The sequence below is a fragment of the Hoplias malabaricus genome, chromosome 2 (genome assembly GCF_029633855.1).
Source record: "Hoplias malabaricus isolate fHopMal1 chromosome 2, fHopMal1.hap1, whole genome shotgun sequence".
NCBI lineage: Eukaryota > Metazoa > Chordata > Actinopteri > Characiformes > Erythrinidae > Hoplias > Hoplias malabaricus.
In genome coordinates, this window is record NC_089801.1 from 26,622,550 (window position 1) to 26,635,984 (window position 13,435).

Genomic DNA, 13,435 nt, shown 5'->3' on the forward strand with positions numbered 1-13,435 from the left:
AAAACAAAAGATGCTAGATATTTGATAGAAAGTATAGTGAGAAGTTCAAAAAAGTGTTAATTACAAATGCCATCTATATGTTGCAAGAAAGTATGTCCATTTAACTTAATATATTATAGATTTGCTATCCCAGTTATTCAAAAATGATCAGCAATTGAACCTACAACCCATTCATATTGAAGTGATAAAAAATGTTGCTATTTACTAAGTACATTCTGGTCATTCATTCATTATCTGTAACCGCTTATCCAGTTCAGGGTCGCGGTGGGTCCAGAGCCTACCTGGAATCATTGGGCGCAAGGCAGGAATACACCCTGGAGGGGGCGCCAATCCTTCACAGTGCAACACGGACACACATTCACTAACACACTCACGGACACTTTTAAGTCGCCAATCAACCTACCAATGTGTGTTTTTGGACTGTCGGAGGAAACTGGAGCACCTGGAGGAAACCCACGCGGACACGGGGAGAACACACCAACTCCTCACAGACAGTCACCCGGAGCGGGAATCGAACCCACAACCTCCAGGTCCCTGGAGCTGTGTGACTGCAACACTACCTGCTGCGCCACCGTGCCGCCCACATTCTGGTCATTGGTCATAAATTTATACAGTACTTCATTTAATTTAAAACATTATTTAAGAATGAAGGACAAAGATTTTCAGTATTTACATTAATTATTTTAATTCTACTTGTTAAATATATATAAAAATAGTGCTGTTAATAACACGTTGATGTAGGAATTTAACGTGTTAATGTATTTATGCGAATTAACAATTTTACCAAATTTGGCCAAGTTTACCAAACTTCCTTCAATAATTAATAATTAAATTTTTACAGAGCCTAATGACGTATTATTGGTTGTATCAAGCAAAGTAAATTATTGATTTCAAAATTGATTTCAAAATTATATTTTATTTATGCTGAAATGTAATAAATGTAGCCCTCAATCTAATGTTTCTTCCTCCTCCACCTCTCTCTTCCACACACACAGACACACAGCTCCTGTTCCCACATTTGAGCCACGGGCTGCACTGTAGCATTACTTTTCTTCATTAAAGCTTCTGTGTCCAAGGCTAAAGCTCTCCCTAAAATTTTACTCTGAAAATTAAAATATTTTAATTCAAAACTACACTCAGGTATTATAATTAAGTAAAAAAACAGTTTCCTCTAGCTATGTCATGAAAATTACACTGCACACCTAACCAACAAGCTTTTGACTACAGGTGTAAATAAAGCTGCTACCACAATTGAGGCCTTGAAAAAGGTCCATACAGAGTCCATGTCCCCTACATCCTCTAGAATGTGTGGGGACTTTGTTTGGGGAGGTGAGAGTTGAAATTCCTATAGACAGAGTCCGCTGCCAGCTTTTCCCAGCAAACACTTACTACACATTTGGGCCTACCAAGTTTGTCTGGCAGTTTTCCCTGCCATCTGATCAAACTCACCACTAGATGGTGGTCAGTTGACAGCTCAGCCTGTTTCAGCTCACAGAGAGGAAACTTCCAACTGTTGTGTGTGCGCATATGCATTTTTCATTTACATTTACAGCATGCAGCAGGTGCTTTTATCCAGAGCAACTCACAAAAGTGCTAGGCTTTCAGACAGGATGTGTATCCTAGCTAGTACAAACAGGTTTGAGATATGCACCCAGCAGCAGTTCAAAGTATTCAACCTTCTTGGAGACAATGAGTGGAGTCTTGGAGAGGATTGGTGGGGGACTTCAGTGCAATTGGAAATTGCCGGGAAAATCTGGAAAGGATTGACTGGGCGGAGCAGCCTGTCTGATCTGAACCTGAGCTGTGTAAAATAATTGGACTTCAAGGTTTGTCCATAATGAACATCATGTTCTAACATATGAATGCTCGAAAGCATACTTTGTACCAGACACCTTGAGCAAAAGGTCTAATTTGGTCGACTTTGTGACAGAGTCTTCTGATCTAAGGCTGTATATTTTGGTCACATTGGTAAAGAGAGGTGTAACCCTAACCCCAAGCCCCCTGCTCTATTCATGTCTACATACAAATCACAAATGAAAAATTCCCATATGGATTCAGGACCCATCACACACAAGCACTTGTTAAATTAACAAATGATTTCTTGCTTCCAATCAAGGCTGTTTATCTTTGCTGGAGCTACTGGATCTAAGTGTGGCATTTGATACTATCCATAGGTGGCAGCTACAGTGTAGAGTAGCCGCAATATTGGGGACGTACTCATTGATGGAACACACAACGCAAATAAAAACTGTGATATTTAATTAGTTTTATTGTTTCAGTCAACACATTAGTCTTCATTTAGACATTAAAATTAATAAAATATAAATATGGATCCCTGACACATTTATCTGCATCACATTGGTAAAGAGAGCTCTGTTCATCTGTCAGTCAGCAGGGGGTGTGTCCCAAAATAGCACCATACTCCCTACATAGTGCACATCACAGATAATAAAATTAATAACATGTAATTAAAAGGATAGGTGATGTAACACATAGTAAACATGCTTCAGTCCCAATGTATGTGAAGTGTGTTGAAAGCATCTGTTTGTAAATGTTTGTATTTTTACAAAATTCTATTCAGTTGTTCAGTGAAAACACTGGGAATGTTTTCTTTGTGCTTTTGTAAGAAAAATAAAACAAATCACAAATTCTTGTTTTTATTGCAAAATAGTAACTTTATAGAAAAAAGAAGAGTCATGAAATCTTCACAAAGTGTGAAGGAGCGCTGCTGTGTTCAAATGATCCAGTAAATGAAATATACAGAAAATGGAGATACATGTTTTTCATTGAACAGCAATGAAATACCATCCTAAAAGACACTCACCCTGATAGAGATTTACATTATTTTGACCACTGGAGCAGTTTGTGACTATACTTTGGTTTAATAACCAAAGCCTTTAATGAATTACACTGCTTGGCAGAAGAACCATTGTAATTATTAATAATTAAATCATGTATTGAAGACTGCACTATAAAAACGGACATAGAGATTAACAAAAGGTTGACATTAGAGAATTAAATTGAAATACTATCTTAAAACAATAAGTTAACAAAATGCTGAACACAATATTTAAAATTCAATGAACCCAAAACATTAAGAGAGTTTACATTTTTAAATTAAATAGCAAACACGTTTCCCAATGTTTTGCATCTGAACAAAGTGTATTGGCTTTGATTATTATAAAGGCTTGGCTTTGTGTTACGCCCAAACAGCACTGTTAGACATGGCCTCTTGTGGCTTACTGCTTTCTTACAAACAATATTCAAGCATGTTCCTGTGAGTCTTCAGCAGGAAACATCAGAATCAGCCATGTGTGTCCCAACTGAGTAGCTTATGGCTTTTCTATACCAGAGAACAACTTGTCTCTCTACTGTCGTGGGAATCTGGGGACATCTGAAGAACAAATGTGCGATCTCTACTTTTCCTTTCACTCATAAAAAACAGAGCGAGGCTTTGGTACAGAACCCTCCCTGGACTGGTGAACAAGCCCCTCAAGGTTGTTTCAGCTTTCACTTTTATTGTTCCATTGTTTTTATGTCCCGTATTCCTTGTTCGACTCCTCAAACACTAGTTTTAATGCTGTTTTAGGCCATTCAAATCTTTCTTTCTTTCTCCCTTCTCTTCTCTCTCTATCCCCCTTCTCACTTTCTCCCCAAGGCACTCAGTCCAGTGTCAATCGCTCTCCATCTGCCATGTGTGGCATACAGCAGGCAGGCAAAGCATGGCTCTTGGCACATGCTATAATGGATTCAGTGAAGGAAAAAGGGGGAGAGAGAGAGAGAGAGAGAGAGAGAGAGAGAGAGAGAGAGAGAGAGAGGACAATGACTCAACATAGTCTAAATTTGCAGGCTGAGGAAGCACAGCAAGGGATGTACAGATGTGAGCTTATTGCGCATATCCAAAATCACTAAAAATCTCAGTTTGCTTTCTGTTCAGAGGTAAAAAATTTTGCTTCCTTAATTTTGCACTATGGCTTTGAGATCAATGTAGCAAGTGAATAACAAAAGCTTATGTAAGCGTCATAGTAATGCATAAATTCTTACTCTGCATCAAATATCAAAACGAGAAGATGATTAGATTTTTGACACTATGTGACATAATTGTTAGGTAAAAAACTGAAAATATAAAAGTTTTATATTATTCTTGTAGCTTTAGTGAAAAAACTCTGGTCAGCAAGTTTATTAATATTTAGATACATCTCAGTCTTACTCACTTGAAACAACAAACACAACTGTTCCAGCAATCATTAATTCAATCATTGCCTGCAACTGCTTATCCAATTCAGGGTCTACCAGGAATCACTGGGCGCAAGTCCTTCACATGACAACACACACACACACACATTTACTCACACCTATGGACACTTTTGAGTAGCCAAGCCACCTGCCACCACTACTTGTTGTGGCACAGTGCTGCCCTGTTCCAGCAATGCCTTTTATTAATCTGAGCTTGATGGGGTGTAAATAGTACGATGAGAAGTGAAATAGAAATGACTGGAGAATAATGATTAGGGAGAATGAAAACAGAGATTGTGTAACTTACCACTGCTGTACTTCTTTTTCAGTGACTGTGGAGAAAGGACAAGACAGAAAAGAGAGATAATGAGGGCAAAAATATAAGTGAATCCTGAATCCTTATTAGCTATCAATATACCAGTTATCCATCCTCACTATGTGATAAAAGCTTCCACTGTGATCAACAGAGCTGTTTTGCACCATATATGTATTTCATAATAAAAAATGAAGTTAAACCCATCCCTTTCCCACAAAACACAAGTAAACTAGCCAAAAATAGAGAAGCAGAAAATAGCCCAAAAAGAGGACAAAACTGAGCTATAGGTACTTTGCTACTAATCATTATAAAGACAGCCTAGTCAAGTTTCCCAGACAAGGATTAAGCCATGTCTGGGAAACCACCCCAGCATCCAATACCCCCTGGGATGAGTTGGAGTGGATTTGTGATTTTAGAATAATGTTGGATAAGCAGGTGTCTTTATATGGAAATCTTATGATGAACTAAAGAATGGAAATTCCAAAACTACGTGAAATATAATATCTTTATTTGAACTTACAATAAAAGGTAAATTCATTGTCAAATCCTTTCTAAGCATATCGGTTATATGTTTGACATCCTACAATTACGCCACACAATAAGTATTTAACCATGTTATATTGAACATATATATAAACTTCCTTTTTTTTCAAATCTTTACAGACTTTCAGATGTTTTCTTCCCTCAATGGTAAAGAATTCTTGTGAAAGGATCCGTATGTGAAAGGTGCTGTATAAACATGACTTATTATTATTAGTAATTAGTAATAGAAATAGCAGCAGCAGTAATAGTAGTTGTAGTTTTAGTAGTTGAAGTAAATACAGTAGTTTTTAAAAGCCCAAAAATCCCCTGCCTGCTCTGAACTCTGAAGGTTGGTAAAATCACAGAATGATTGACAGTGGTATCACCATGGCAACATAAACAACACAGTGTCAATAGTAGACCAGAACACTAATGAGAACCTCAATGAAAAACCAGAGTTAAGTTTGGTTACCCTGGGTTTGGACACACCCACTGCAGAAGAGAGCTAAGAGGGTGCCAGAAACGAAACTGTAGTCTATAATATGTAGAATACAGACACACTCTGTCTTCACTGCTCCATGCACCAAACACTTGGTGGCCAGCCAAAAGAAACCCATCAGTGGAGGGCGGGCAAGAGCAACACATGCCACTATTAGAACCCTGAATGAGCCATTTGTGGCTTGTTCCGGAAGACTCGCTCCTCCTGCTGTATTACTAGTTACATAGGGATGTATGAGTTTAATCACTGAGAAGTGTAAAAATATTTCATTTACAACCATCCTCTGAGAAACTACTCCAATTCCAATAGTCCTTTAAAGGCTGAATTTACTGAAAGGTAGTGTCTTCATTGTAAACATATTGCTAACTAATATTTGTTCTGTTGCAGACCTGATTTCACGTAAGCCAATCCTCCCACCCAAGTCAAATCCAACAAAAGAAACCTAGAAAATGTATTTTAAAAAAGATCTATAAAGGGACGAACCTGTGTCATTCTCTCAGAAAATAATAATTTGTCTTTACTGGAATTCTGTGAAGCTGCTTTGTGACAACATCAGTTATAAAAAGCACTATACAAATAAATTTGATTTGATTTGATATTCCATATATATATATATATATATATATATATATATATATATATTTATATATATTGTTATGATATCAAAACATGTCTTGGCTTATAGACTACGTTTTGGGGCAATTCCTTAAAATTAAATTTGGTAAATGATTGGTAATTAGCAATGATTGGCATTAGCAAATCAACAGCCATGTTAATAATTTCTAATTTCCTTTATCCCTGTGAAAACAACCGGTCTTAACCTCATGCATTTTACAAATGTAATATTAAACGTAACAAATGGTTAAATAATTACTGAACACAAATATAGGTAACAGGAATAACACATCACATGTGGTAGAAAACAGCCAGTACAGCTCGTCTGTGAATGATCAGCTCTACTATATGAATAACTGTGCTCTATGAAGACAAAGTATCAGTAAGCCACTCGAGTCTGTGTTCTGTGGCCTATTATCTTAATGCTTTGCATTACTATGGGAACTATGCTTCTCTGGCTGTGTCCGTGGTAACCCCTCTGTGTTATTACTGATACTCATTCTCTCTCACGCTCACTTTCTCTCTCTCTCTCTCTAACTTACACATGCACACGCACAAACACACATGCACACACACACACTCATGTGGAGCCCTTTGTCTTGGGCAGTGGCTTAGTAATTACAAAGGTCAGTGGTGTGTATCCTAGCGAACAGAATGGAGAGAGCTGAAGAAGGGATGAAGGGAATAAGTGTTATGAGTAGTAGAGGATAAAGGGTGAGACCAGTGGAGGACATGAGATAATATGTGTGAGACAGTAAAAAAATTATATATATATATATATATATATATATATATATATATATATATATATATATATATATATATATATATATATACACTATTAGTGTTGATTCAACACTGGTGAATTTGCTGTGTATATATGGCCTGTCTTTTGTAATTGAAAAAAATAAATCTCAAAATATGTTTTGTATTAACATCATTTATACAAATCCTTAACACTATTACATAGAAATAAGGGCCCATTAATACTATAGACGCGCAAACTTGTGGAAAAAACAAATTGGGAATACTATTGGTAATGTTACACTATTTTAAAATAGCCTTAACTGTTTGGAAAAGCCTGGCCTCGGCACGGAAGGAAACTTTGAAACGCTGTCCAGGCCATGGAAGGTTAACAGTAAGCCTTTCACTTCTGGATGATGATCCCAACACTTGAGACAGGTAGGCCCAACTCTTTGGAAAGGGTTTTGTACTCCTTGCCAACCTTGTGAGCCTCCACAATTTTGTCTCTGATGGCCTTGGAATGCTCCTCAGTTTTTGCCATGTTGGCCATTTATGAGTTCTGTTCACTTGTTTGGGGAGGGGCTTTTATATTCAGAAAAGGCAGGAAAAAACAGATAATTAATCCAAGCATGTGAAGCTCATTGTTCTTAATACCTTAATTACTTCTTAATAATTGAGGGAACCACACAACATCCTGGTGGTTTGAGGGGCTGAATAATAAATGACCCTGATAAATGTTGCAATTTTATAAAAATTAATAAACAGAGAAATAACATGATTTTTTTTTGCTGTAGTGCATTTGACATGTCCAGGCCCATCCACAGTCCAAAATTCACAATGGTAAATAAACTCCAAATGTAAACCTGCAAAATCTACAGGGGGTTGAATACTACCTGGAGGCACTTCAAGTGGCCCCACTGTAAAGATTCTGCAAGTTGCATTCTGTCCATCTGTACATCCACATATATGTGAAGTTGCTTGTTAATTATAAAATTCTCCTATTGACATATAAAACTTTGCATGTGTCATGCCCTTGTCTCGTCTGTTTTCCTGTTCTCAGCACATGGCTTTGTTTTATTGTTGTTCCTAGCTCCGCCCTGGTTCCACCCTAGCCCCACCTTAGTCCTGCCTCTGTCTCGTTATTGTCTTCAGGTGTTTCTCGTTTGTTATTGTATTTAAAGCCCTTTCCCTCACTTCCTGGTGTCGTTCATTGTTCCTTGCTCGTATGGTTCATTTGTTCTTCGTGTTCTTTGTAGTGTTGCTCGTTTCTCTTGCTCGTTTCATGCCCCAGTCGTGTTGTGTTTGTTTCGTTAAGTTTTGTTAAATAAAGTCAGTGTTCTTAGCGTTTGCGTCCGCCCTCAGTCTGTCCGCACCCCTCATCCCTAACAGCATGGTTTTTCTACGTTACCTCAGTTCTTATTACAAACCACCACGGTCACTTAGATCACAGCATACTGGCTTCTTACCATCTACAGCAATTCATGTTCGCACCATGTCTGAGGATATCTCTCACTATGAATTTGTTTTTGTCTGCAGCCTTTGTAGTGTGGAGGAGAGAAATTGATGTTCCTGTGCTTCTTTGGTTCAACAAAAACTATGTCCATCCAACTACTGACCAATCACAGTTGTTGTGGTCTGGTCTGCACTCTGGAGAGTATGTCGTGACTACGTTGTAGGGTTCTTGACGATTCTTTGCCTACGGCGTAGGTTTGACGCAGAAGTATAAATTGGGCATAAAGGCTGGAAGAGAATTAACTGTTTAGCCTTTCAGTGGGGAGTAATAGTCTATTCTCATTACAATGAATGGGGAAAGCCTGATCCAGCCAAAGAACACTTTGTTGATGGTTTTATAGCAGTTTAAAACATAAAAATTTTGCAAAAGCCTTTGCTCACACACAAAAGATATAATTGAACTGTATGGAGCAACATACTCTTCTTTGTGCCAAATGCTTATACCTCGAAAAATCTACTGTGAAACGATTTAAAGTTTGAATTATGTTTTTGGAAAAGGTGCTGATATCTCAAAAACTATAGAACTGTAGCTGTTCCAAAAATCAGGTAGAATAAAATAGCCCTTTATAAATGATTTCTTATGGAAAAAGCTTTCAAAATGCAACACCGTTTGGCTGGTTAACAAAATAGTGGCCTATATATTAATTTATTTACAAAACAAACAAACAACAAAAAATCGCTAGTTGTAGGCCCATATTAAAGCAGCAGCATGGCTAGCTTATGACCTGCTTATGAGAGTACAATCAGTGCAGAAACAGGAGGAAACTGATCCAGGAACTGCCCTCACACCACAAGGCTGAGAATGAACCCAAGCTGATGAAGCTAACAGCCGTGCTCCTAAGACAAGCCCACGCACAGAAACACAAACACAAAGCCACTCAACGTGGGTGAGAACAGCATGGGGGAGAGGACAGGAGAGATGGAATTAGAACTTACAAGACTGATGGTGAAATTTATTAAGAATTGTAGCATTTATTCCTGCCGCTACAAGAAAGTCACTTAGAATACTGTTTTTATAAACCTAAAGTCAGTATTTACACTTTCATGATTGTGATATTTTTGCCTAAATTTTAATTTTATTATAAATGATATACATGTGTTTGCATTAGAATGAGGCCACTTAAAATCTATCACATAATGTCACCCAGTTTGGTTACAAGATGTGTACATTTTTTTACAGCTCTCAAACTGCTATAACTTAAATGCTTGTGTAATCCACTGAAATAAGATATCAGTGTTCCAGAGAGTTTCTCATAAATAAAGCTTTTTATAAGGACTGTGTGGATCGAGTGCATTTGTCAGTTTACCTCTAGATAGGTTACATTTGTAAATGAGGGAGAAGGGAAGATGAATGGAACAAAGACTTAAAGAAGGTGAGAGAGAGAGAGAGAGTAGGAAATGAGACAAAGGAAGAGGCGAGGTAAGCAAACCAAACAGATAGAAAACACAGTACATGGAGATAGTGAAAGACAAGAAAATACAAATGGCAGTCAGGTTCAAACACGAAATAAGGGAAAGGAGGAGGGAATAATAACGACTGATTAAGAATTGAGAGTGTAATCAGAGAGGAAGCAAAAAGGCACAGAGAGACAAACTGCACTGTGAATAAAGCTGCCACAGATCAGATATGCAGTATTAGGACTGACCCAAAACCTTTAGAAAATAAGAAAAAAATATTGGAGAAAATGTATGAAGGATCAAAACTGGCTAGTGGCTACATTCAAAATCTAGCCTTAAACATCCAAACAATATTTGTATTGCAAGCCTTAAGGTCATGTAATAACAACAGTAATCATATGTGTTATAATGCTAAGTTAATAATGAGTAGCTAGCAAGTATTTAAATATAAAATTCTACTCAAACTATATTATACTTAGCCAACATTAAACATGTCAGGGACAAGATCAAGAGGATAAGGCTAAATAGGTTTAAGTGGCTTTCACTAGAGCAGTAGGTATCAATATTTTTGCCTTTGTTTAAAATGAGAACAACAAACTATATTACATCATACACCAATACATGGTCATTTGTGTAAATTAGAAGGGTTGGGATACAGCTAATAAACACCTCATATGAAAATGTCGATTTTTAATAGCTTCAATTTTACATAACTTGGATGAAATATACAAATAAAAGGGATATTATGAAAAATTAACAATGTTTATTTACTAAATAAGATGCTTAATACACAAGGCAAATTCAGTTTTCCAAACATACATGCATACGTATATACATGCAAGTACAAACAGGTATATACAGGTATATTAAACAGAGGGTTTTCCCAAAACGTCGAAATGTAAGCTGGGCAATACTTACAGTCTTTGGTATTATATACCAACAAACCTCATTTCCAGAAAAATTCAGACATTTTATAAAATGCAGAATGTGTTGTCAGTGATGACTTTGTAAGAGAACTGTCAGACAGTTCAATGTTCAATGTAAGATTTCAATGTACTTCACCATTTACCGTACATCGTATTGTAAAAAAGATTGATTTAAACCAGAGAAAGCTCAGTCTGTGTAGGGCAGTAGTCACAAAACTTTTTAGGTATAAGATCACCTTTTGAAATCCAAACAAATAAAAGACCTACCAGCCTAAATGCCAGACTTAGACCTACCTAAAACAACAAAGGTTTTTGTCCCCATCGCCTCCAATGACATAAAATGACTTGGCTGTACACTGCCTGCCAAGTGTTTTGTAGTCCGAGGAATGAAACAGCCAGTCTAAAGCAGTCAGTCAGATGAGTATCAGTTAGATGAGTGAGATTCTTGGACTTGATGATTTCATACAGCGGAAATTAGGAGCTCTCACAGAAGAGTTTTGTTAGCTCCTTTTACTGTGACTCACATATAAAGTATATATATATATACTCTCCGGTTTTGAAACTGCCACCGTCAGTGCTGCCACCATGTCGTCTCAGGCAGAGGAGAGGCAGTACAGAGTGTGCCAGTGGTCAGAGTCAGAGCAATAGCACTATTGGTCAGGGATGAGAATTTGCATGTCAAAATTTATATGTTTATATATTTATATATTTAAATGTTGCTGCTTAACTAGCTTCGACTTCCATGATCTTGGAGATCAGTCTGTTGGTTGCAATCTACAGGCTGGCACCCACTTGTGTGGGGCATCACTTTTGAAAGCATGACCTTTGAGCCCACAGACAGCTCTGCATGAGAAATTATCATGCTACCATGATAAATACAACAAAATTGACTTAATACAATAACACAACACAATCCACCACTGCATCAAGAAATGCAACCTGAAACTATTACACAAAGAGAAATCCACACATCAAATCTATGTGGAAATGCTAATTAGTTCTCTGGGTCCAAGCTCAACTCAGATGGTCTAAAAGACAGCAAAAATGTGCTGTGGTCAAAGGAGTAAACGCTTCAGACTGTTTTAATAAAAAATGAATGTTATGTTTTCCATGCTAATGACAAAAGGGATCATCCAGCAATAGGTGCAAAACAAATATTGGCCAAACACTGGGTTTTAAAGAGACATATTCTGGTGTCAAGACAGTATCTTATTCTGAGAAGTCCATGGATATTTTAGCAAGAAAAAGACTCATTCTCTAGCGTTCTTTGATATAGTGTATTTTTTGCTATCGACTTGGACTATATTTCCACTTCGTGCTTGGTTTAGTCCTTTGGGTCTGATTAATGTTTCATTTATCAGTTTTGACCTTGCATAAATCATTTACTATTAAACAGATATATGCTTTACTCTGCATTTATCTGGAACCACTGAATCATTTATCATTACAGAAGTTTAGGTCAGGGTTTTGTATTGTAGTTCTTTGAATTTTTTGGGGGTTTTTTTCTTGTCTTTTGAGGTCTTGGATGTTACAAGTACAAGTACTTTATTTGAACCTAAATGTAGTAAATAATCTGATAAAACACAGCAAAATGATAGCTAAAAAGGAGTAAATAACATTTTAGCAGAAAACTCACTTCTCTGGTGCTGACATTAGTTGATATACTAAAAATATATAGGGTTAAACAATGATGCTATAAGAAAAGGAGCTGCCAATTTGATTTTTAAATTAGATTTGGATTGAATACATATCTGAAATAAATGACAGAGTGAGGATTTGTTCTGGTAAAAACAAAAAATAGACACAAAAAATGTTGAATTAATTCGATGTTTCTGCCATGCCTAGGAGCAATATTTTCTTTTGCTTTTTTTAGTATTGACAGTTTTTCATTTGATCTAATTAGAAACGCACAAGATTTATCTGGGCAGGATTTTTAATGTGGTCCTTTATTAGATAACAAAGGAAGAAGGATGAGCCCTATTGAAATAGATATAAATAAGATTTAAAGACCTGAAACTGACTGACGCATGGACTTTATCCAGGATACAAATTTTAATACACACAACATACAGTCCACTCAAGAACTCATTATTTCTTTACTTACACCAAAGATCTACATAGACTGAAAGATTGTAGAGTAGGCCAGAGGGACCACTCAGACTTCATTTAACTGTAAATATAGTAGCTGGTAGACTGTGCTGTACACTGTGGAGTTTAAACATTGGTGTGTTTAATACTCCCTCCGTTAAAAGCTATATGGGGACAGATTTACAAGTATATTTATGAGACAATGAAAATGGGGATGTAAACCCTTGTATCTTATGTGATGCAGCTAAAGCCATCTTCAGGGGTAAGATGAAAGCCAGGATGGCCTTTTTGAAAAAGATAAAAATGCAAACTGTCAAATCTAAAGGAAAAGCTGAGTTCTATAACAAGGGCATCTTGTTACTAAAGAGTCCTTTATCACATGCCAAATTAGAAACGTAAAGAAGGAAATAAAAAATATATTAAGTGATGAAAAACATAAGGCTCCTGAAACAAATGTAGTATGAGACAGACCCCAAGGTGACAAAATTGCAAGCTCGGAGGCTTATAAAAAAAACAAGTAGAAAACTACATTCATAAATAACCTCACTACAAATAAGACATAGTTTTCTGGATGGTACA

General features: G+C 36.8%; 1 protein-coding gene across 1 annotated transcript in view; it reads right to left on the bottom strand.

Moving 5' to 3' along the window:
- Positions 1–13,435, bottom strand: part of ncs1a (neuronal calcium sensor 1a) — a 50,789-nt gene that overhangs the window by 24,860 nt on the left and 12,494 nt on the right. The window contains exon 2 of the mRNA XM_066659788.1: positions 4,544–4,568. Within this exon, the coding sequence (XP_066515885.1) occupies positions 4,544–4,568 (25 nt within the window). The remainder of the gene's footprint in view (positions 1–4,543; positions 4,569–13,435) is intronic.